Source organism: Narcine bancroftii, chromosome 1 (assembly GCF_036971445.1).
Source record: "Narcine bancroftii isolate sNarBan1 chromosome 1, sNarBan1.hap1, whole genome shotgun sequence".
NCBI classification, from domain to species: domain Eukaryota; kingdom Metazoa; phylum Chordata; class Chondrichthyes; order Torpediniformes; family Narcinidae; genus Narcine; species Narcine bancroftii.
Window position 1 is genome coordinate 257508775 of NC_091469.1, and position 23601 is coordinate 257532375.

General features: G+C 40.5%; 1 protein-coding gene and 1 long non-coding RNA gene across 17 annotated transcripts in view; one reads left to right on the forward strand and one right to left on the reverse strand.

The window, feature by feature from the left end:
- Positions 1-23601, forward strand: part of dgkza (diacylglycerol kinase, zeta a) — a 517457-nt gene that overhangs the window by 428636 nt on the left and 65220 nt on the right. For all 14 annotated transcript variants that reach the window (XM_069896152.1, XM_069896153.1, XM_069896150.1 and 11 more), the window contains 2 exons: positions 465-578; positions 5134-5247. In XM_069896152.1, the coding sequence (XP_069752253.1) occupies positions 465-578; positions 5134-5247 (228 nt within the window). The remainder of the gene's footprint in view (positions 1-464; positions 579-5133; positions 5248-23601) is intronic.
- LOC138741992 (uncharacterized) lies at positions 476-22211 on the reverse strand. Of its 3 annotated transcripts, none has more exons than XR_011343932.1 (4): positions 21921-22211; positions 18535-18618; positions 2572-2672; positions 476-2246 (listed from the first exon to the last, which is right to left on the reverse strand). It is a non-coding gene; the product is annotated as an uncharacterized lncRNA (long non-coding RNA). The 3 variants fall into 3 exon arrangements; XR_011343931.1 differs by having other exon boundaries at positions 18520-18618; XR_011343933.1 differs by lacking the exon at positions 18535-18618.

The window sequence follows — 23601 nt, forward strand, 5'->3', positions numbered from 1 at the left end:
GATCCTTTCCCTCCACAGCACTGGACAGAGAGAGAGAGGGAAGGGGCTAAACATCCTCGCTGCATAACTGCTGACAGTTATTCTCTTGCAGAGATGAGGCTTACTTTTGAGAGCACAGTGTGTATTAAAAGAGAAAAGGATCACCAAGGAAACTTCTGAAAATGCTTCTCAAACGTTAGCAATCTGGAAGTATACAAAAGCTAAAGGCATCCTAGGGTCACCTGATGGTCACAGAATTCAGCATCAGATTCATGATAGCAGCTACATCTCTGTTTCAAATTTCACTCGCTCTCCTCTTCCTATTAGTTTACCTACTGTTGTTCTCCATTCGTTTCTCTCATTCTCCCATTTTGTCTCTTCCCTCCTGCCCTCTCCTGCTCTATTTTGCTGACAACTGATATTATTATTTTTCTTTATCCCCCTTCCCCTCCCCCACCACTCACCCCCATTCCTTCCCATTGCAGAATTTTGGATTTGCAGAAAGCCTCCCAGAGGAAACGTATTTCCAGCGACAGTTCAGTTGCTGAGGCGCTCGCCCACAGTGAATCGCTCAGAATCTCAAAGGCTTCGCTCAGCAGGTGAGGGGAAGCTTCAAAGGAAGAGGACACAAAACCAAAACAAAAGCCCCAGCGCCTGAAAGGAGGAGGAAACTGCAGGGAAAGTGCGTGGAGCTGAGCTCGATAGAAACACTCCACAATGCACGGTTTCAAAAGGAGGCGGAAAGTTACCAGACTCCCTGTTCTTTAGGAACCGCATGGTTCCCATCCATCTGCACAACTCTCCTGCTTTAAGTGGCCTTTTCTCTGCTTTTCTTAACCCCTGGTTCTTGAAAACAAGTCGGCCTACTGTTCCAATTGGTTTGGGACCATTGTTCAAATTTAAATAGAGGTGCCCTGCATGGAACGTTAATGGTGGAAAAATGTCAAATTCCAGGGTTTGGCGCGTACTTCTGTAACTGAGTCCAATTCAAGGAAAACAGTGTGGGGGTGGGGTGCTTTGGCTTCCTTCCCTTCTCCCTTCCATCCCTTGGAGCCTGACTATTTATTGGTGCCAGTGTTACATGAAACAAAAATACACCACATTTCCCTTTGACTGGCTTCTGTGAAGTCTGTCCAGCATTGCTTGCTGTGAGTACGGTTCACTCCCATGAATTCTTGTCTTTTTTTGATATACATCAGTGAGAAATAATCCCAGCTTCATGTATAAATTGAATTTTTAGTCCTACTATATCATTGCCACTGCAACACGAGTTCTCAGACAGACAACACCTTGATTTAAAGATCCTCATTCTTAATTTTTCACTTTTTAAATTTTAATTTTGGAGATGCAGCCCGTTAACAGGCCCAACCAGCCCATATGCTACCCAAATTCACCCAAGTAACCTACCACCTTTTATGGCTTTGGAATGTGGAAGGAAACTCATGCTGTCGCAGAGAAAACTCCTTCCAGACTGCGCTGGATTTGAATCCAGATCGCTGGCTATGTAATAGTGCTGTGCTAACCATGCAACTTGTCCTCAAACTTTCTTCACCTTTCTAAATTCAGGCCTGCAATTATTCAAGATCCACAATTTGTGATTACTGTGTGCCTAGTTAGACCCTAATTTCTTGAATCTCGACCCTAATTTCTTGAATCTCCCCCCTTCCCCGAAAAGCTGCTTGAATCCAACTTTTCATTGCTCTTTTATAATTCTATTTTTAAAACAAATAACTTGCAAACCAAACTTTTTGTCGCTTAGTTTGATTGCATTAAACACGCAAAATACATACAAATTCTCCATGCCCACCACTGCAATTTAAAATCTTGAGGATTGGACAAATTTATTCTCCTAATGTTGTGGTGAAACTGGTTTCCACTGAGATCCCAGCAAGGCCGTGGGGAGTGAATATATGAACTAGGTATGCAGGCATGCCAGTGACAGCTGGATACTACCAAGGCTGAGAAAGAAGGGGACGAAGCTTTCTTGCAAAAGAAGTAGTTGGCACAAGGTAAAAAGGTGGGGAGAGTAGCAAATAAATATAATTGCTGAACAGAAACTACACATCCCTGCAAAACCTTGGAGAACTAACCAAACTCTCCACACCCAGATTGCTAACAATACCTCTTACTGTTGCTGTACACAGAGCATTGGGCTTCATTTTCCTTCTAATAGATGATTATTCCATTTGTTTAATAGTCAAAAACATGTTGCAGTTTTTCATACTTGTGTTGAAAAATCCTTAACGCATTCTTCATCCTCTGTTTCCCTGCAAAGCAGTCAATTGTTGCAAAGTTTGAAAATAATTCCAATAAGAAAAGCTATAAATTGTGTCATGTACATTTTTAGACGTACAGCACATTAACAGATCCTTTTGGCTCACCAGCCCGAGCTGCCCAATTACACCCAATTGACCTACAACCCAATTGACCAGTGGGAGGAAACCGGAGCCCCCGGGAAAACCCACGCAGACACAGAGGGAACATAGAAACTCCCGACAGACAGCGTGGAGTTCAAGCCCATGTCCAGATCGCTAACGCTGTAACAGTAATGTGCTAACCATTGCCACTCCTGTTATCTGAGAACATACTCACAGAAATCATGATGAGTGGTGTTGAAAGTGGGCTCCAGTTCCATAGGGAGCTGTAGAGATGCTCTGTTCAATCCCTTCACTTCGATGTCCACAGAAATGTAACTGAAAAGTTAGCAAAACTAGCAATCAGTTGCCAAACCCTTTGTTGCTAGATTCTCCCTTGTGTTGAATGGAGGTTGAAGATGGTACCAAGCTAAAGGATTAGGTATGCTTTGCATTCTGCCTCAACTTTCATAACAGCTCCATTCATTTGACTAGGGTCACCATCCTTCATTTAAAAGATAAGTTCACATTTAGCTTTTTGGTTATTTTTTATTTTCGCTATCAGCAATTCTAGGGGCTGTACTTGGGGGCTAGGCCTTAGACTCCACCAGTGGGTAAACACTCAAACTGGAAGGATTACAGAGTGATAGCCTGCAGGAAAATGGACCCCATCGTACGTCCCTGAGTAACTTACATGAGTTCATGGGGTGAATGTCAGGCACTACCTCATCCATTATTTGGATAAACGAATCTGCATTAGTTGAAGTGTTTAAAATTTCTCTTGCTAAAGGATGGCAAAGGTGGTCATTTTCTCCTTTCAGTCCCCATACTAACTAGCCTAAGTATTTGCCTCTGACCTGTCTGTGCACCACTAAGTAATTGAGTAGGTCTTAGCCAAGATTGCTTGTATTTTCATTCATGCTTAATGTGTATTTCACCTCAGTATACATCTTGCCTTCCCTTGGTTAGCCTCAGAAAGGTCCTTTTGCCATTTTTAAACACCAAAATTGAATCACCTCTGGAAGGGAGACATGTTTGTGTGGCAGCCTCAGATTGAACCCTTTCAGCCTAGTATTTTTCTGGAGTTAGTTCTTCTTCCTTTCCATGCTTTCCATAACCTAGCCTGATGTTCCAGATGGGGTTCAAACTACATTGTGTACTTCCTCACTTTTCAAGACCTCTTTTGAGATTAAGAGCAGCATCTAGATCATGTTTAGAACTAGGCCCATCTGTGATTAATGGTCACCCAATCTCTCTCTTTTTGCAATTCCTAGTTTATTTTCCTTGACAAAATAGGCTGGTTTGTCACCTTCAGTAAATACCAAATAGATAAGATCACACCACACCATTAGCCACAGGTTTGTCACTGTTCTTAACATTGTCTCTGCAGTTTCCTGCTGCCATCTGCATGACTTACTGTCTTCCAGCTCAACTTAGCATCAGCTACAAACCCAGATCACAATCTTTTGGTTACAATTCATCGTCCATCGTTGGCAATAAAGATAATTAGCAGTGATTGCCCATTGTTTTCCTCTTCTGAATTTCTCGATGTTCAGTCAATTTCGGAAGCAGACATGCCCACTCCTATTCCAATCTCGTTTCAAATTTCCATCCCGTGTTACAAATTCCCACCATTCCTTCCATTTCATCTGAGTCAGAAAAAATTAGTTCATCACAAAACCAAGCTGGTTTTGAGAAGGTGTTCGGAGAATCAAGGTGATTCTCCAAACAACTTATACTAGAATTCAGTCTCTTTGTCGTGACAAGTTCCAGTAGCTTGTCCACCACTTAGACAGGCAAATCAACTCTTCCTTCCTAAAAATACTGAGACCTTTGCAAATGTTCAGTGCATTCAGTGTAAACACTGGTAATCTAATAAATTAGATTGAAACAAACCATCAAAGGTGAACACCACAATTTACAGACACATAGTGGAAATTGACATGTACTGCACTGGGAATCTGCTAATGAACGGCATGTTTGCAGGATTCCACAAATAATGATGAAATGCTGGAAATCCATTAAAATCCATATAGTGCAAGATGGTGCCGTGGTTAACACCACTGCTTTTCAGTCTCGGGCCTGGGTTCAGTCCTTTGTATAGAGTTTGCATGTGCTCCATGTGATCATACTGCATCAGGATGCCCCCTTTTTCCTCCTACCCCCAAAGTCATGCTGATAGGTTAATTGGCTGCTGTAAATCACAACAGATGATGTGAGGACTACAAAGAAATGAGCAGAATGGGACTGGTGGGATTGCTCTGCTGCCACCTGATGCAGTCAAAATTGCCTCCTGTGCAAGTAAGTCAGTGATGATCTACTAATTAAAGGTGCAGCATTGAGAGCCACTACACTTAGTGTCCACAAATTATTGACACAGGCCCAATAATAATCCAATAATAGCTGGTACCATGGGAGAATCCATGAACTAAATATGTGTCAAGGAATTCATTACCAAAGAGTGCAACAAAAGACATAGTCTGATGAAAAGTAAAGCTTCAGGAATCCACAAATAAATGGCACCGCAGTTAAATTAATTAAAGGAACAATATTCTAAATCCCTAGAGTCAGGAATCAGACAGTGTATGGCCAGAATCAATGAATTAAAGATGCAGTATTGGACATTGACTATTAAAGGCTTCAGCACTACAGATTCACAAAGAGCACATGTTGTTTTCGTTCATTTATGAGAAAGCTTCTTCTGCAAAGTGGCAATTGGCAAGCAACAAGAACGGATTGTAACAGTGTGTTCAAGGATTTTACTGAATTGCAACCTTTTCCTGTCTCTTCATTGCTGCAGGACAGGTGCCAAGGTAACCAGTGTACATCGATCGAATACAACAGCAGCCGACTTTAAGCCAACATCCAAACCAGTGCAGGGACAAAAACCAAACCGGCCAGCATCAACATTAAGGTATGGAGCTTAGAATGAAAATACCCGAGTTTCCATTGCATCCCCTTTCTGTACTATTTTACTACCTGAGTGTGCAGTAAATTGAATTAACAAACACATGCAGCTCACACTTGAATCAGTTCATTTATTAATGATGGATTGCCTGCAGTTTAAATGTGGATGGTTTAAAAATTTTCAGTCGATTAAATGCAAGTAATGATGATTGGATGTCAAAGATTAGCAGGTGTGTTTTCTTATGCTCATGACTGAGCATTATTCTGCCTTCCATTATGTGCTGATAAGTTCCTGCTTTCATGGAATTAGTTTTGCTTATGTTGAGTTAGTAAACTTCCTCACCACCTTTTGTCCGCACTGGGAGCTCAGCACAGGAATGTCAGTAAATAGTATGTAATGGACTTGAAAGCTGCAAATTGATAAACTAACATGAATCTAGTCATTTGAGGGTAAAAGGCTCTGCACTATTAAGATATTTTTATTATATTTGCTTGTATCTTTGCAAGACAAGTTTGACCAAGTTTTTTTTTAAAGTCATCCAGAAATAGGAAAAATATAGTTTGATAGATTGTCAGGCTGATTTTCATTGGAAATGAAGAACCAGCAGGTGAGCAGTAGTGATGTTGAATCAGTAAATTAAGGCATTTCAATTGAAAAATTAGACTTCATAATACTTTTGAATATTTTCATTGATTTTAACATATAAACTTGTATTTAAAAAATTCAAGTAAAAGACATAACAAGTCATCTCATATACATAGCAGTACAAAAAAGAAATGGATGGAACTACATCAGACAGTTCCTTGATCCACATGAGAAACAAGTTATTGAATTAATCTATGTTAACCATGTTGAAACCCATATTTTCCAAATTAATCCAAATAAAAAAATGGATAAAAAGAAAAAAAAAATGTAAAAATTTCTAATCAAGGTAACCTTTGTAAAAGAAAAGGGAAATTGTGGATTGGACAGCAACCTCCAGGCATCAGACAGAGAATCTCCAGAACATTCAAAATTCTTAATTCTTCCAATCATGATAGGGATCTGTGAACGGGCCCCACATTTTTACAAGTTGAAACTTTCTATCTTTAACGTTGTATCTAATTTTCTCCAAGCTTAAATAGGACATTTCATCATGTAACTACTGAGTATGGGTAGATGAAGGGTCATCTTTCCATTTCAATAAAAATGCTCGTCTGGCTATCAGTATAGTAAAGGCTAAAAATTTCTCCCGAGTTTCAGGCAGAGGTTTATCTGGCTCACGTGAAAAACCAAACAAAGCAAGTAATGGACAAAGTTCTATATTGATGTTAAAAATCATTGATAAAGTTTGGGAAATATCTTTCCAAAATCTCTCTGAATTCCAGCCTTCTCTGCTGGGCTTAGGTTTCAAGGAATAGTATAGATTAGTTATGCAGAGTTTTAAGGATCTTTTTATTCGCGATAACTTTGCCTCTTTTCAACAATTTTCAGCCAAATTTAATCTTCACAGCAGACAGTTTTTAGATATTTACATTTTCTTCAGTCCAAGCTTTCTGATTTTCCTCAAATCTCAAATTCTAATATTCTTGATTCATTTTTTAAGTTAGTTTTTCTTTCAAGATGAATTAATATCATATATTTATAATTATTAGATTTAAGATCAGCCTCAATGGCTGGGATTAAGAGCAATTGGGAACGAGATTTGAACATAACATTTTCAGATGAAGATTGGTTCTCTACTCTCCGCTTGAATAATGATTCTTCATTTTGTGCAAGACGCTGCTTATTACAGTTTAATGTGCTACATAGAACGTGCATGTCCAAACATAAATTATCTCGGTTTTATGCTGATATTGATCCACTATGTGCGAAGTGTAAAATTTTTGAAGCTTCCCTGATCCATGTGTTTTGTGAATACCCAAATTAAGAGAGATTTTGGACTTCATCACCTCTTGATCCCCTTGTAATGCAAAAAAATCTCTCAGACATGACTGTAATGATTCACCACCCACAACTCACTGAGGTAGAGAATTTCAAGAATGCCTGACCCTCAGAAGACATTCCATTTCATGATACTGGTCAATCCATTACCCTGAGAGAAAGCCTTCTCATTTTCACTGTCAGTTTATGACATGGAAGTGGCTCAGGACCTCGAGCAGATTGTACTGCAAATGGAAGCTGCTCTGCTGCAAGTGGATTGTGTTGCAAATTAGTCCTTACCAACTAAAGCAAATAGAACTCGTGTCTATAACAGTAGCAGAAATTTCCAATCTGTTCAAGGTGAGTGGAGATAATTTAGAGGAGACATCAGAGGAAGACTTTATTATACAGATGCCTGGAATGGTGGAGGATGATACAATATGGACTCTTAAAGGACTCTTAGGCACATGATGTAAGAAAAATGGAGGGCTGTGAGGTTGAAGAGGGTTACAGAGCTTGGCACAACATTGTAGGCCAAATGGCCTGTACCATGCTGTAATGTTTTACTTCTTCAGCAAAGTGGATAATTTTGGAATAATATATTTTATCTGTAAAATCAAGCATAATCATTTTAATGTATGTGCCGCAGGATAGTATCTCAAATATCTCCATTCTGATTGGAGATTTCTATATCAGCAAGCTCCTTCAGATTACTTGAACACATAGCAAGAAACAAAGAGAAAGTTGGTATTGAACTAGCATTTGAAATTCAGTACGAAGTCCAGAGAGATTTTGCCACCTCTTTTAGCTGTTCATTTGTTTATCAACTCCAGCTGAGCCCTCCTATGAAAGCTGTGGGACCTTCTCCAATGAATTTGTGTGTTTACTACAATCACGATGTCTGCAAACCAGGTTCACAAAGTTTGATCATTAAAACTTTTAAGGCCAAATGATGTTCAGCATTGACTTTGCTCATTTGGTCATTAAACTACATGACTTCTTTGTTATTTCATCTCTCTACATGTCATTTTGTCTCGCATTTGTGAGAATTACTTATAAAGCCCTGCGTCCAGCAAATAAATACTCATCTGTGCTGTCGCGGACTTCAGTTGAACCAAATGAATGTTAACGAGTGCAGTGGACAGATGAAGTGTGACACTGTTGATCAGAGCATATTTCTGACTTGTTACCTCCCCTACTCCTATGCAAGCTTTTGTTTCTTGACTGTTGTGTAAATTTTCCAGCTTTAAGGAAAGGTCACATTTCAAAGGGTTGACCTCGTCTTCGTCTAATACCAGCTGATCTACAGTGTATTTCCACTGCTTTTGGTTTTAATGCCTGAAATCGGTGCTGCAGCATTTCCCTTTTGCATTGGTGCATAGCTTCATTTATTTAGAGGAACCACGTAATATGAAAGCTCCAGCATCTGTTTTATCCCTAAAGATCAAATAAAGTTGAAAGTAACTAGAAAAACCTCTTCATTTTGTTTGATGTCCAACAAACTCTGGCTCTCAAAAAGAACTGTTAGTGATGTGATTTTTCATTAATATATGTCCATTAATGAGCTTCCCCTGGCAAGCACCTTCTGCATTGCTCTATCGCTGCCCAGTCAGTTGCCTATGGGCACCACACTTTCCAATCCCAGGCTCACTCTCTAGGCATCTTAGATTAGGCTGTCGGTGTATAATTGCTAATGTTTTTTTTAAAAAAAAAACAGTGAACATCAAATGTCACTGGAGTAGAGCCCAGTGTTGGGCTGACTCAGAAACTTTTGCAAAGGGCGTATTATCAAAGGAGTTGTTAGTGTGGAATCCAAGGTGTATCCACTGGGCCTGTACGGAGCCTTTTTGAGCAGTGCATGAATTCATAATAAGGTGAGGCCGAATTAACAGTGGGACAGGATATCTGAAGGAGAGCAAGGGTTAGGAATCTACTTCTACTTGAAAGAAAGGAGAAAATTTTGAAATTAAACTGCATTATCCTTATTGCATCAGACCCAAACCTATCAGGATGTGGACAAATGCCAGCAAGCCACCAGTGATATTACGTGATGCACACATTAGTTATAAACCCCCAGCAAGCAATATCTGCCATTCCCAGCTTCCTGATTCTATCCATGTATTACACTTGCATCTTAGGTTTTTATTACTGATTCCTTTAAAGTCTGCAGACACCGTGGTTGAAGTTAAAAACACAATGCTGGAGAAACTCAGCAGGTCAAACAGTGTCCTTTATATAGCAAAGATAAAAATACATAACTGATGTTTCGGGCTTTGAAGGGGTCAAGCTCGAAACGTTGGTTATGTATTTTTATCTTTGCTATATAAAAGACACTCTTTGACCTGCTGTTCCTTTAAAGAGGTTGTCTGAAATAAGCCCGAGTTCCTTTAAAGAAGTTGTCTGAAATTAATATTTTGCATTCAGTGCTGTATAACAGCACAATGCCCATAATGGTGATGTTACCAATCCCATCAAAAATAAATGCCAGTGTGGACAAACAGCCCCTTAAGTCTGCACCACCATTTAATAAGATCTTAACTCTTTAGCCTAGACTTCATAACTCTTGATCCCCCTGTAATGCAAAGAATCAATCTCAGACATGAACATAATGATTCATCACCCTCAACTCACTGAGGTAGAGAATTTCAAGAATGCCTGATCCTCAGAAGACATTCCATTTCATGACACTGGTCAATCTATTACCCTGAGAGAAAGCCTTCTCATTTTCTGTTTCTCCCCTATAGGGAAAAATTTACTCTGATAAGCTTTTGCAGAATCTTTACTGTTACAATTAAGATCACTTTGCATTCTTCTGAACTCTTGAGAGGATAGGCCTGTTTCTGCTCATTCTTTCCTTTGAAGGCAAATCCCCTCATTTCAAGAATCAATCTGATGAGTCTATGTGACATTGCCTTGAAAGATAAATGTATCCTTCATAGACCTGTCTGCATTGGTGGGTTGAAGGTGGAAAGTGTTAGTTCCTTCAAGTTCCTCAGTGTCCATATTTTCAGAAAACCTCTCCTGAAGCTAGCACATGTAGGTAGCTGTGAAGAAGGCGCATCAACACCTACAATCGCTAAGAAGTCTGAGGAGATTTGGCATGTCATTGAATACTCGATCAAAGTTCTACTGAGGAAATTATACCAACTAGTTCTATCACAGCCTCATTTGGTAATTCGAATGCCCAGGAATGCAGAAAGTTGCAGAAGGTAGCAAGCATAGAGAGCTTAAGGTACAAGAACCTTAGTGATCACAATATGATTTGAGTTCACTTTGAAATTTGAAAAAGAGAGGCTAAAGTCCAATGTGTCGGTATTTCAGTGGAGTAAAAGAAATTTGGAAGCGTTCTAGGAGCCTAGAACGCTTCCACCAGCGTCGTCTCCGCTCCATCCTCATCATCCATTGGAGCGCTTTCATCCCTAACGTCGAAGTACTCGAGATGGCAGAGGTCGACAGCATCGAGTCCACGCTGCTGAAGATCCAGCTGCGCTGGGTGGGTCACGTCTCCAGAATGGAGGACCATCGCCTTCCCAAGATCGTGTTATATGGCGAGCTCTCCACTGGCCACCGTGACAGAGGTGCACCAAAGAAAAGGTACAAGGACTGCCTAAAGAAATCTCTTGGTGCCTGCCACATTGACCACCGCCAGTGGGCTGATATCGCCTCAAACCGTGCATCTTGGCGCCTCTTGGCGGGCAGCAACCTCCTTTGAAGAAGACCGCAGAGCCCACCTCACTGACAAAAAGCAAAGGAGGAAAAACCCAACACCCAACCCCAACCAACCAATTTTCCCCTGCAGCCGCTGCAACCGTGTCTGCCTGTCCCGCATCGGACTTGTCAGCCACAAACGAGCCTGCAGCTGACGTGGACTTTTACCCCCTCAATAAATCTTCGTCCGCGAAGCCAAGCCAAAGAAGAAAAGAAATTTGAGTCGCATGAGAGAGAAACTGGTCAAAGTCAATAGAAAAAACGCACTAAAGACAGCAGATCAGCAATGGCTGGAGTTTCCACGAGAAATGAGGAAAAGTGCAGGACAGGCACCTTCCAAAAAGAAAGACATTTGCAAATGGAAAAATGAGACCATTGTGGCTGATGAAGTTAAATCCAAAGTAAAACGATAAGAGAGGGCATAGAAGGAAGGAAAAACTAATGGTTAGATCAAGGACTGGGAAACTTTTAAAAACATAGAGAAGGCACCCAAGAAAGTGATTAGGAAGGAAAAGATGAATTATGAAAGGAGGTTAGCAAGTAACATCAAAGAGGACACTAAAAGTTTTAGAGAGAGAGAGAAAAGAAGATTGACCAAAGAAGACATAGAACCAATAGAAAATGACACTGGAGAAATTGTAATGGGAGACAAGGAGATGGCAGAGGAACTGAATAAATATTTTGGATCAGTCTTCATTTTGGAAGACTTTTAAGACTTTAGTACCTCTCTCAGAAGAGAAGTGAGTGCTGTCAAAATCACAAGAGAGAAGGTACTTGGCAAGCTAAATGGTCTAAAGGTAGATAAATCTCCTGGACCAGATGGAATGCACCCTTGGGATCTGAAGGAGGTAGCTGTAGAGGTGGTGGAGCCATTGGTAAAGATCTTCCAGAAATGGTTCCAGTGGAGTGGAGGATCGCAAATTATAGACCACTTTGCCTGATGTTGGTGGTTGGGAAGCTTTTGGAGTCAGTTGTCAAGGATGAGGTTACGAAATACCTGGAGGTGCTTGAAAAAGTAGGCCCAAGTTGGCATGGTTTCCTCAAAGGAAAATCATGCCTTACAAATGTCTTGCAAATTTTTCAAAGCGATCACAAATAGGATAGAACTGGGGAAATGCAGAGGGTGTTGAGTATTTGGACTTTCAAAATGCCTTGGACAAGGTGCTAAACAACATGCCCTTTCAATAAATTTTTCCTTGAAGGGCTCAGGCCCAAAACTTCAGCAATATATCTTTTGTCTCCTATAGATGCAGAAAAGACCAGCTAAGTTCCTCCAGCATTTTGGTGTGTTTACCGGTGGTTGTGTTGGGGCCACTTCTTTTTATGTTGCAAATAAATTATTTGGATATGGAATAGATGGCTTTGTTGCTAAATTTGCAGATTATACCAAATAGGTGGTAGGGCAGGTAGTGCTGAGGATACCAAAAGGCTGCAGAGAGACTTGGATAGATTAGGAGAATGGGCAAAGAGTTGGAATGTGTACGGCCAGGCCATGCACTTTGGTAGCAGAAATAGATGGGCAGACTATTATTTAGATGGGGAGAAAATTCAAAATTCCGAGGTACAAAGGGGCTTGGGAGTCCTCATGCAGGATAGCCTAAAGGTTGACCTCCAGGTTGAGTCGGTAGTGAAGAAGGTGAATGTAATGTTGGCATTCGTTTCTAGAGGAATAGCAGACAAGAGCAGGGATGTAACAATGAGACTCTACAAAGCACAGATGAGACCTCACTTGGAGTACTGTGTACATTTTTGGGTGATTTGTATGAGAAAAGATGCGCTGGCATTGGAAAGGGAACAGAGAAGATTTACCAGAATGATACCAGGAATAAAAAGGTTAGCATATGAGGAATGATTGTCAGCTCTTGGACTGTACTTGTTGGAGTACAGAAGGATGAGGGAGACTTCAAAGAGACGATTTGAATGCTGAAAGGCCTGGACAGAGTAGATGTGGCAAGGATGTTTCCCATGGTATAGGAGTCTAGGACAAGAGTACATAACAAGGATAAAAAGGCATCAATTTAAAACAGATGCTGAAAAATTTCTTCAGTCAGAGGATCATGAATTTGTGGAATTTGTCACAGGCAGTTGGGGAAGCGATGCCGTTGGGTGTATTTAAGGCAGAAATTGACAGGGCATCAAGGGTTACAGGGAGAAAGCTGGAGAATGGGGCTGAGTGGGAGGATGGATCAGCTCATGATTAGTATGGCGGGGCAGACTCGATGAGCCAGTGGGCCGACTTCTGCTCCTATATCGTAGAAGTCCATCACAGGCTCTGACCTAGCCTCCATCTATGTGAGATGCTGCTCAAGAAGGCAGCCAGCATCATAAATGACTTCCATCACCCTGGTTACAACCTCTTGCCACTGTTCACTTCGACAGAAAGTACATAAGGCTGAAGACTACCACCTCTAGATTCAAGAACATTTTCTTTCCCACAGCTATCAGGCTCTTGAACCTCCCTCGTTGCATTTATCAGCAACTGCTCCAACATCACAACAGGACTGTCTGCACAATTGAAAAGGTTTTTTTTCTTGCCCTATGTATTTTTTTAAAGATGTACAGCATGGTATTAGGCCCTTCTCGCCCACAAGCCTGTGCCCCCAAAATAGGCAAATTAACCTCCGATCCCTGTATATTTTTGAAGGATGGGAGGAAATTGGAGCATCTGGAGGAAATCCATGCAGACATGGGAAAACGTACAAACTCTTTATATAAAGCACTGGATTCGAACCTGGGTCGCTGGTGCTGTTACAGCATTCTGCTAACTGCTACTTTTGCATTTATAATATCTTTTTAATTTAATGTATACTATTGTAGTTGTTTATTTGAAAGGCTTTGTAAATATGAGGAAACCACTGGCTTTATTAATGATTAGGTTGGATAGATTTGTGATTAGCCATACAAGTGAAAATAGATGTAACTTGGAATCCCCAATGGATAATGGTACCAATAACCTTTCTTTGGGTAAGATGAAATCATTAGTGATTTAGTAACTAGATTAGTGTGCATTGATTATTGATCATGAGAAGAGCAGCTGACAATCAGGGCATCAGTCCTGAATTGCTTTCTGTTGAGGAATCAGTCTGGGACTAGGTTTCAACAAGAATCTACCACTGTCTTGTGTTTGTTTTTTTTCCCCCCTCTGTTTACCTCAATGAATATCTTCAGTTGGATTAGAAAGAATGTTTGGATTTTTACACCTGAGGATATTTCATTCACAGTGAATTATGAACCTGTTGTGGTTTACTACCACCTCAGGAACTACAACCTGCAGTAATCCATCATCCTCAAATTAAAATTAATGTCTCATCTTTAAAACACAAATGGCGATATTTTTACTGCTGGATCTGTCAGATCCATTGTTTTGATTGATCACTCGGAGTAGTACAGAATAATTAGGTCAAATGGGCTGTGTCTGTGCTTCACATTCTATCTAATCCTAAATTTTGACATTATTGTAGGTTGATGGGGTGTAAATTGGGCGGCACAGACTTGTGGCCCGAAATGGCCTGTTACCGTGCTGTATGTCTAAATCTAAAAATTAAAATTTATTAAGAACAGAAATCTTTGTTCCATTTCAGCACTGGTGATTATCCTACTTATTCACTTTGCTGTTGTCTCCAGTGGCTCGCATACAATCCCTGGAAAAGCCACTTACTGACGGAATGAATTGAAATATATAGTCCTGACTCTTACAAATAATCCTGTCCCTGTCTTTGCTCAATCCATCGATGCATTGCCTGTATATAATGGATTCTTACGATGGAATTTGCTCTGCTCTCACAGTAAAGGTATTGAATGCTCCTTTAAGTCCTGACAGTTTGACCTCTTGTAATCTGGTAGTTTGAACGTGAGGGAGAAAGAAAACCATAAGAGTTATCAGCCAATAAGTCAAGTTCAGTATTTACTTTAATTCATGATTGGGGGGGTGTGGGGGTCAAGCAGTTTTTTAACTTTTTTGGGCAGAATTTCAATACAAAATGAGCTGTGCAAAGAGCTCAGCGAATAAGCAAAGTAGTGGTCCCTTTTAAATAGCTGTGTGTGGCGAACTGTGAAACTTGTATGAGACAGGGAAAATGTGGCAGTTATTGTTCTGTGGTTTCTCTGTTTTATGTCATGGTATCATGTTTAATACCATTTAATCAACAATGGTAGGTTTGATGTAAGTTTATCCCTCATTCAGATGGTGTATCTTTCTCGTACAAGTAGCCTAACCTTTTATAAAGAAAGGGAGCATTGCCTTTATAAAGTATTTTTCATGACCTCAGTATGGTTAAAATTCCATTACATACACTTAATTATATTTTCAGTCCAGTCACTTTTCTAATGTAGGAAATGTGGCAACTGGTTTGTGTGTCACAGGTTCCCACATAAACAAATACCTGCTTTAAGGATCTTGACTCGGAGAAATATTAACCAAGTCACCCAGGCATGTCTGCCTTCGAATAGTACATTTGATCTTTCTGTGCCCGCAAGAGCAAAAAAGGACCTAATTTCTCATCTGAAAAGCAGTGTCTTCCCCAAGATGCTGCACTCCCTCATTACTGCAGTGGATTTCAACATATATTTAATTCTCAAATTGACAAGAGCTTTTTAATCTCGTACTCTAGTCACACTGAATGGCTGGGATTCAGTACTGAATTTAACTATTCTGGTGACTAAACCTGTTCCTCTCTGAACTGGATGATTCTGATGTAAGGTCATCCTCAGAGAGAATTATTCCGTTTTATAAAGACTCTTTGACACCTGTTAAATATTTCCAGTATTTTTATTTTAAACTCTGGTGAAATGATGTTTCATACCTTTTGTTCCTGTTTTATTTTTCCTTCCTGCTATCCTCTATTGTCCCTGGTGCCCACCTCCAGACAGATTAGATCTTTGGCTCTTGGACCACCTTGGTCTCCACTAATCACAGAAATTTCCTTTGTTCTTTCTATCTCCTCCCCTCTCTAGAATTTAAATTATACTCCTTCTCTCACTTTTCCAGACCTGCTGAAAGGCCATTGACAGAAAAGTGACCTAACCTCCTATGTTTTTTTTAAAATGTATTTATTTTTTATTTAGACATGAAAACAGTGACTGGCCATTTCGACCCTTGAGTCTGTGCCGCCCAATGAACCTACACCCCCAGTACGTTTTGAATGATGGAAGGAAACTGGAGACCCCGGGGAAAACCCACGCAGACGTGGGGAAAATATTTCCACCATCTGCAGTATTTTTCTTTCAAAACATTTTAGTTTCTACATAATACAGTACAACTCAGATTATCCGGAATTTGACTTTTTAAAATTTTGGGTAAATGAGGATATCCCAAGCAAATCAGAAATTGTCAGTTATCTGAAATTTTTTTTTTGAGCAGATCTGACCTGACAAGTTGAAAAGAAAATTCATTTGACATGAAATTAGAACAGTGATTGTCCTCATTTCAGATAACTCCTTCCCCTCTCTCTTTCCATTTCTTCTTTACCTTCCCCTATTGACTTTTCTCTCCAACTCTCCCTCTCAAACTGCATGCCACTGTCACCCAGCCACAAGTAGTTGGAAGAATTGTCCTGGCATCATCAAGGAGAGCAGCCTCCCGGGCAGGAGCGGGACCTTGGGCTCCCGGGTGGGAGTGGGACCTCGGCTCAGTGGTGTTCCCTCCCCTCCTCTCCCCCTTATCCTCTTTCCTCGGCACACCGGACACTGACGCCAACACCGAACCCTTCCCTTGGCCTACTTCCCTGGTGTGCGTGTGCGGTAGGCCTCGGGGAGGATTTGGAGTCAGGACTCTGGCATTGGAAGCTCCAGTGACTAGGGAGACAGGAGCCCATGGACCACCCAGTGAGCGTTCCACTGGACCAGGAAGGCGCCCCAGGGATCAGCGGCAGTGGTGGGTTCGTGTTGTAGATCAGCAGCAGTGGCATTGTTTTTGGTGAGAATTAAATATTATTTTAATGTTTCAAAACCCTTCCCTCGTTTGCTGTGGTTTAAACATTGATACAAGTGATTTGCTGTTGCTACTGAGCTGTTTTCAAAAAATGACCAGTTATCTGGGAAAAAAAAACATTTATCAAACATAGGCCTGGTCCTGACCCTATCGACAATTCAGAGTTGTACTTTATAGAAGAGTTGTTGGTTTTAACGTAAAACGCAAGGGCCACCTTGTTTTCATGAATTTAAAAACGCAAAATACTAAAATCACTCAGGAGTTCAGGCAGCATCTTGGACAGAGAAACAAAGTCAGCGTTTCCACTTTGAAACCTTTGTAGTAATTTGATGTTGAAGGTGACGTGTTTTTCCCAGTGGCTACATTGGACTTCATCTAACATAAGGGAGCTAATTCGTCATTCATTTACAGAGGCTGAATTGTTCTGAAATGACTGGTCTACAAAGATTATATTGGTCTGTGTATGACATTCTGGAGTTTGTATTGGTTTTAAACTGGGGTTGTGGGGATTCTCTTGTGCTAATTTGGAAAGAGCTGACAAAGCTAATGACACTTTACAATGCAAGACCTGCGTTCAGATAACACCCCTTCAGTACTATTTAAATATGAGGAGTGTTTCTGCTTTAGCATGCTTTCAGGTAGATTTCCAGACCCAAACCACCACCAAGTTGAAAAATGTTCTTTCGTCTTCTGTCAACCCCTTTTACCAATTACTTTCTGTTAGTGCCTTCTGGTTTTGACCCCTCTGCTCTGGGAAAATGGGTTCTAATTTATGCTGGCTCTTCATCGTTAGATGCCCCCTAAACTAAGTATCCCTCAACCTGCTCCATTTCAGACAGAACTACCCATGTTTATCCAGCTGCAATTCACCAGTCCTGACGACATAAATCCCTACAGTGTCCCATGTGCAGTCAGACCTTTCTGATAACGTGATCTTCGCAACTGAATGCTTTAGCCTGGCTAGTGTTGTATGCTCCTAGGTGCTCTGTTGTGAAAAGGTGGTATGTGAGTGGAAGGAAATAAATGGTTGAGAATCACTGTTTTAAACAGTCCTTTGAATGATGAAAAGGCAGCTGTTTTGAAATTGGTTGTACACAAGACAAGACTATTTGTACAGTCTCTAAAAGAATTATCAAGTAGCTCGCACTCCCATCCCAACCCTGCAAGTTATTGCTTCTTGTATACGTGCCCAAATCCCTTTTTAATTGGATTACAGATACCTACTTCAACCAGCCATTGTCTCATCACCTCTGAGTCTGATCTACCTCACACTGATACCGATAAAGATCTTGGAGCCCAGCAGTTCCCGCTCCCCCACCACCATTTGAACATGAAGGAGGGAGGAAAAATATTCCACACCTGATGTTTTCCTTTGATCCCTTTCCGTGTTTCTATTAGTTCTTATGATAGAGAATGTTTGGCAAACCCGAGTATTTTTATCTTGGACGTCTTAGTACTCAGCAATCAGTGAAAGTCATATTGGCCCTGTGGATAGCTTTGGATAGAACAATCATACAGCTTGGCATGCAGGTTTAATCTGATTAAACCAAATATTTAGACATTCAGCACAATAAGGATCCATTTTGACGAGCACTTGATGGTCATTCGAATAGCTTTCAGCTCATTGATGTTTGGCATCTAAAAGCTTATTATGAAAACCCTTTTTCAGATCGAATTCCAGAGCACCTTATTACTTTACAGTTATAATTCAATATTTATAAAAATTCAATCTTTAAGACCTCTTCTTGACATACTCCATCTCTGTCTTGATGTTGTCATGGGCACAGAATCTTCTCATTATCTCATGGCACTGGCTGTGTCCTCTGGTTTCAACACATCTGCCAGAATCAGAAATCATGGTCATGAGCAATTCACGAAATTCAGTGTTTTGCGGCAGGCATCACAGTACGAACGTTCATATTGTGAATGTCACTCAGCTTCCTCCAGGAAGTAACACCATTTTGATTTTTCAAGGTTCCTTTTATTGTCACGTAACAATACAGTAAAAAAAAACTAACATCTGTGATGTCCTTTAGTATTTGTCTGTTGTAAGGCAAACAAACTGTCGGTATTAGTGTTGCCTGGCACCCATTACAGTAACGCAAGTTTATTGTCTGAACTGGTAAATCGCTTCTGTGCTTTTATTTTGCATGATCCATTATTATTTGAGATAGCTTTGTTCTTCTTGCAGCCTGAAGTCATAATAACCTTTTTAGACTCGAGTTCAAAGTCTCCTTGACAATATTTTTGTGAAAATGCACAATAAACTTGAACAAATAGTTACTGGCTTCCAATCCTCAATTCTGATATGTTAAGGTTTTAAGAGTCTTTTTTTGAGAACTATGCCACTCATGTTTGTGCTTTCATGCATTTTCACAATAAAGTAGCTATCACCAGTATTTGCAGAAGAAATTTTCTAGCATTAGCTAATCTTAATTTACCTGGAATGAAAAACAGAATATGCGGGTCTGTCAGCATCCGTGGAGAGGAAAAACAGTTGATGCTTTATGCCCTTTATTAGAACAGGGAGAGGTTAATTTTCAGAGCTGGAGGAGGAGTTGGGTAGAATAAAGGGAACTGATTGGATGAGATCAGATGTGGTTGAGGAAATGAGTTTTGGTTAAAAGCTTATTGAAGGCCAGAAGGGAAAGAGCAACTACTGAGAGTGAATAAGGCAAAAGGAGCAGACAAGAGTGCTGTCAGAGAGCAGAGGAAAATTTCTCTGGGTGTTCCTGGGGGAGAAATGGCAGCGAATTCAACGGTAAATGAAAAATCTGGGTGACGACTGAATCTTTTTTTAAAGCCAAGTGGAACTACCCTAATTTCAACCATAAATCACTTAAATTTAAGTATCTTCTCATGGTTTCTTTGCTGCACATATGGTCTATATTAGAAGATCAGACCAACGAGTCAACTGAAATACTTGCTATACCCTTGAGGATATCCCCAGTGGTTTTCGAAGAATATCTAGGACAATAAGCTAATTGTAAATTGTTACTGCTCACATCAGTTGGCAAGTTCAGCACAGCATGAACAGTTGTTCAATACAATAATATGCTGGAGAAAATCAATGGGCCATGTAAAATCCATAGGAAGTGCAGGCCTGAAACATTGGTGCCCTTTACATCCTATGGATGCTGCATGGCCTTCTGAGTTTCTCCAGCACATTTGTGTAATGCACTCGACCCTGGCATCTGCAAACTTTCGTGTTTAACAGTTATTCAACTCCACTGGATTGGCATTTCTCAAAATTCATTGAGAAGTCGTTTGTTATCAATATGTCACTGATTTTCTCATTAGTTTCAGTAAATAATTCGACCAATCTTCAAAATCATATATTTACCTTTTGACATGAATTATAAAATAAATATTGTGCCTGTTCCCTATGGCAGGAGAATGGTCACCAAAGGCCATGCATTTCACCTAACTGGGAAAATACCTGAGGTAAAAGATTCTGTGGTGTGGAACCTGAATGGCTGGTTGAAGTAGGTACCTGTAATCCAATTAAAAAGGGATTTGGGAACGTATACAAGAAGCAATAACTTACAGGGTTGGGATGGGAGTGCGAGCTAATTGATAATTTTTTTTAGAGACTACAAATAGTCTTGTCTTGTGTACAACCCCATGGCTAGACAGAATTCTGCACAGAAATTTATTTGCTCCTTTTCAAGGAGACCATGATTTTTCTTTTAAATTTGCATATAAAATATTTATATTTCAAAAGTATTGATGGCTCCAATTCCTAACTTCACAATAAACTTCGACTCCTCGGCTCTGAAAAGATGTTTCAGAACTGGAGGTTCGCAAACTGGTTCTAGACCGAGCAGGTCTTTCAACTTCGTTTGTTGTCTGTCGGAGACTTGGACGAGACAGACTTCTCTCTGGGTGGAGTCGATGGCACCCAGTAGATGTAGGTTGAAATAAAAAGCTGACTGAGAATTAAAATTTGTCATCTCTAAATAAAACAATATGGTTTGTCAGCCACCACTGCAGTAATATTTTCACCATTAAATCAAAATTACGAGATGAATTCCTGCTGAGGCGACTTGAACATTTTATTCAGGCTGACTCATTGGTGAAATACTGAGATGCTGCTGCATTGTGAAACATCCTGTGTGTTGGACATAAATGTTAAATCAAGATCTTTGTATCCTTTCAGATGCACATGAAAGATCTCATGAAGCTGTTTTGACATATTCACACTGTGTCCAGTTCAATATTTTCCTCCCACACAGATTATTTGAACGTTACCATGGCATTGTTTGTGTGAGTTTGCTTTGCACAAGTTGACTTCCACAGTTGGTGCTTTACAGGACGAACTATAATATATTTGCTGTAACACAGTTTGGAATATCCTGTGGTTATGGAACTATTTTATTTTTCTCCCTTTGGACTCAAAGCTTATACTAAACGGCATCCAGCAAGAGGTATAACCTCCTTGCGCCAGGAAGCCACATGGACATGGTAAGCAGGAAGAGACCCAGAAATATGAAGGAGTCGAAGTGGACAGAGAATTGTCAGGTTTTAATATCTCCTCTGAGGACTGAGTGAAAATCCATGGAATTAATATCTCAGAATAGAGCTCTACCATGACACTCTATTCTATTTTGCTGTCTGTGCTGAAGTCTTCTAGATAAGTATGTGTGCACAAAAAAGATAATTCACTTCCTGATTTCAGCCTGCGTGAAATGATGAAATATAATGTAGTAAGAATATTTTGCTTTGAAGTAAAATCTGACTAAGGATTTAATTTTCAATGTCTTTTCAGATACCATTACAATAGCAAATGGTTTTGGGTCGATTGAAGTAATTATAATCTAATCGCATTTCATGTTTTGTTTAATAAATGTATTCAGCAGTGCGCTTCCTCATCCGTGGAAGGCACACATGAACATTGAGAACAAATCACTGATTAAAGCATTTGCTGCTCAATCTGAATAAACTCCACAAAACAGGTCCGCTGACTTTTTCCCAAAAACTGCTTATTCCTGGAAAGCAAAGCCGACTCCAGCCTCTCTCCACTCTTCTCATCTGGAGTGACGTGAGGAATATGACGACCTGCCTGCCTCTTTTATGCTGCTTTTCTCCCTCTCCTTGCCAGTGGTCTGTCCCCTGTGTCCTTCAACCTGTTGGCACTTACCTCTTCTGGTGCTTTCCTTTGTCGTCTTTCTTTGATTAATCCTGTCTGGGAACACGCTGACCTGGCCATGAAATTCATTCTGCACTTCAATCTCTCAGTGCTCCATTCTTAGAGTTCTTTTTGCTTTACTTTCTCTTAGCTTACAGTGTCCACTTCTGCAAATTTAAGTTCCTATGGTCTTAATCCTACTAAATTAATGGCCACCATCTTCCCTCCTTGGTGAATACATCACTGTTAATGGTTTTCTTGTGGTGGTGTGAGCAGTGGAAGAAACACAGCCACCACGTTGAGGCTCGTTAACGACTTTTTATTCAAATTCAGCGCGCTCCTTTAAGGGCAGCATGAGCTCAGTCACCTGGTGCATTGTGATGTCATAATCGCTGCCCAGGGTGGGCGCTAGAAGGGATACTGGAGCAGAGAGAAACCTCTGACGATACCATTTCCCAATGGCTGCCCCGCCACATGACGATACAAGTGGCACCGGTTCACCATGAGGATGTGCGCTGCCACAATCTCTCCTCTGTTACCGTCCATCTTTTGGAATCATTCACTTGTGGCCTCTCCACACTCAAATTGCTCCTCCCAGCTTCAATCTCCTTGACATCCCCAAAGATCTAAGAGGTCACCTTCCAAATTCATGCACCTTTTTGTTGTGACTCCATATTTAAAACCACCTCATCTAATTTCCCTTGGCAAAAGAGCAGAAGTAACTTCATCAAAATCATAAATGGCACTTTGCATCTATGACGGTGGTAATCTACCGTCCCCAGTATCCTTCTACCTGTTGGTCTTTAAGGCCATTGACTGCACAAACCATCTGCCCAGTCACTGATTTGGTTCCATCGTTCTCTATCGAGCCATTGACGGAGTGCTGTTGAATTGCTTCTCTTTTGGCTCCCCATCATTACTTTTAGAATCTCTCAAGCCTCCTATATCACATCTTCTCTGCCGAGATGCGAAAATAGAACAAAATTCCATATATGTGCAGATGTCACCCAGTCCCATCTCAGGTTGACCACTCCACACTATTCCACAGGTCCTAAATTTTCACATTGTTTATCCAACAAACAGATATTCTCTCTTATATTGCTGGCCAAAGGCAATTTTTTCTGTCCCAGCTCCACACTCCGATCTCTAGTTGTGCACTCTCCCTATCCCTACCAAATATTCCCACAGGCAATTTTTTCTGTCCCAGCTCCACACTCTGATTTCTAATTGTCCACTCTCCCTATCCCTACCAACTGTCAATGTCTGAACCAGACCATGCATCAGGTAATTATTGTATTTGACTTCACCACAGGCCTTTGACGATATCACCGCAAAGATAAAAGATCTGATTGTATTTTTGCTGCAGTTCCTTTGATGGTGAAACCTTTATTTGATGGCCAAAACCCTATTAACTCATTGCTTCTGTGCCTGTTTTTTTTTTAAATTTAGACATAATGTTGAGTAACATTAAATTGAGCCATCGTTCAAATATGGTGCAAAATCTGACTGACAGTGAGAGCTGGAGTTGAACTTATCACCCTCTTCTGAGTAGTACTTTCAGCTGGGCAATGATTGGCATGTGTCTGAGAATATTTTAACTATGGTGGATATACATCTGAAACTTAATGGACCTTATTTTGTAATGAGCATAAATGTGCAAATTTAAATTCCTGGGAGTTACTGTCTTGAAGGA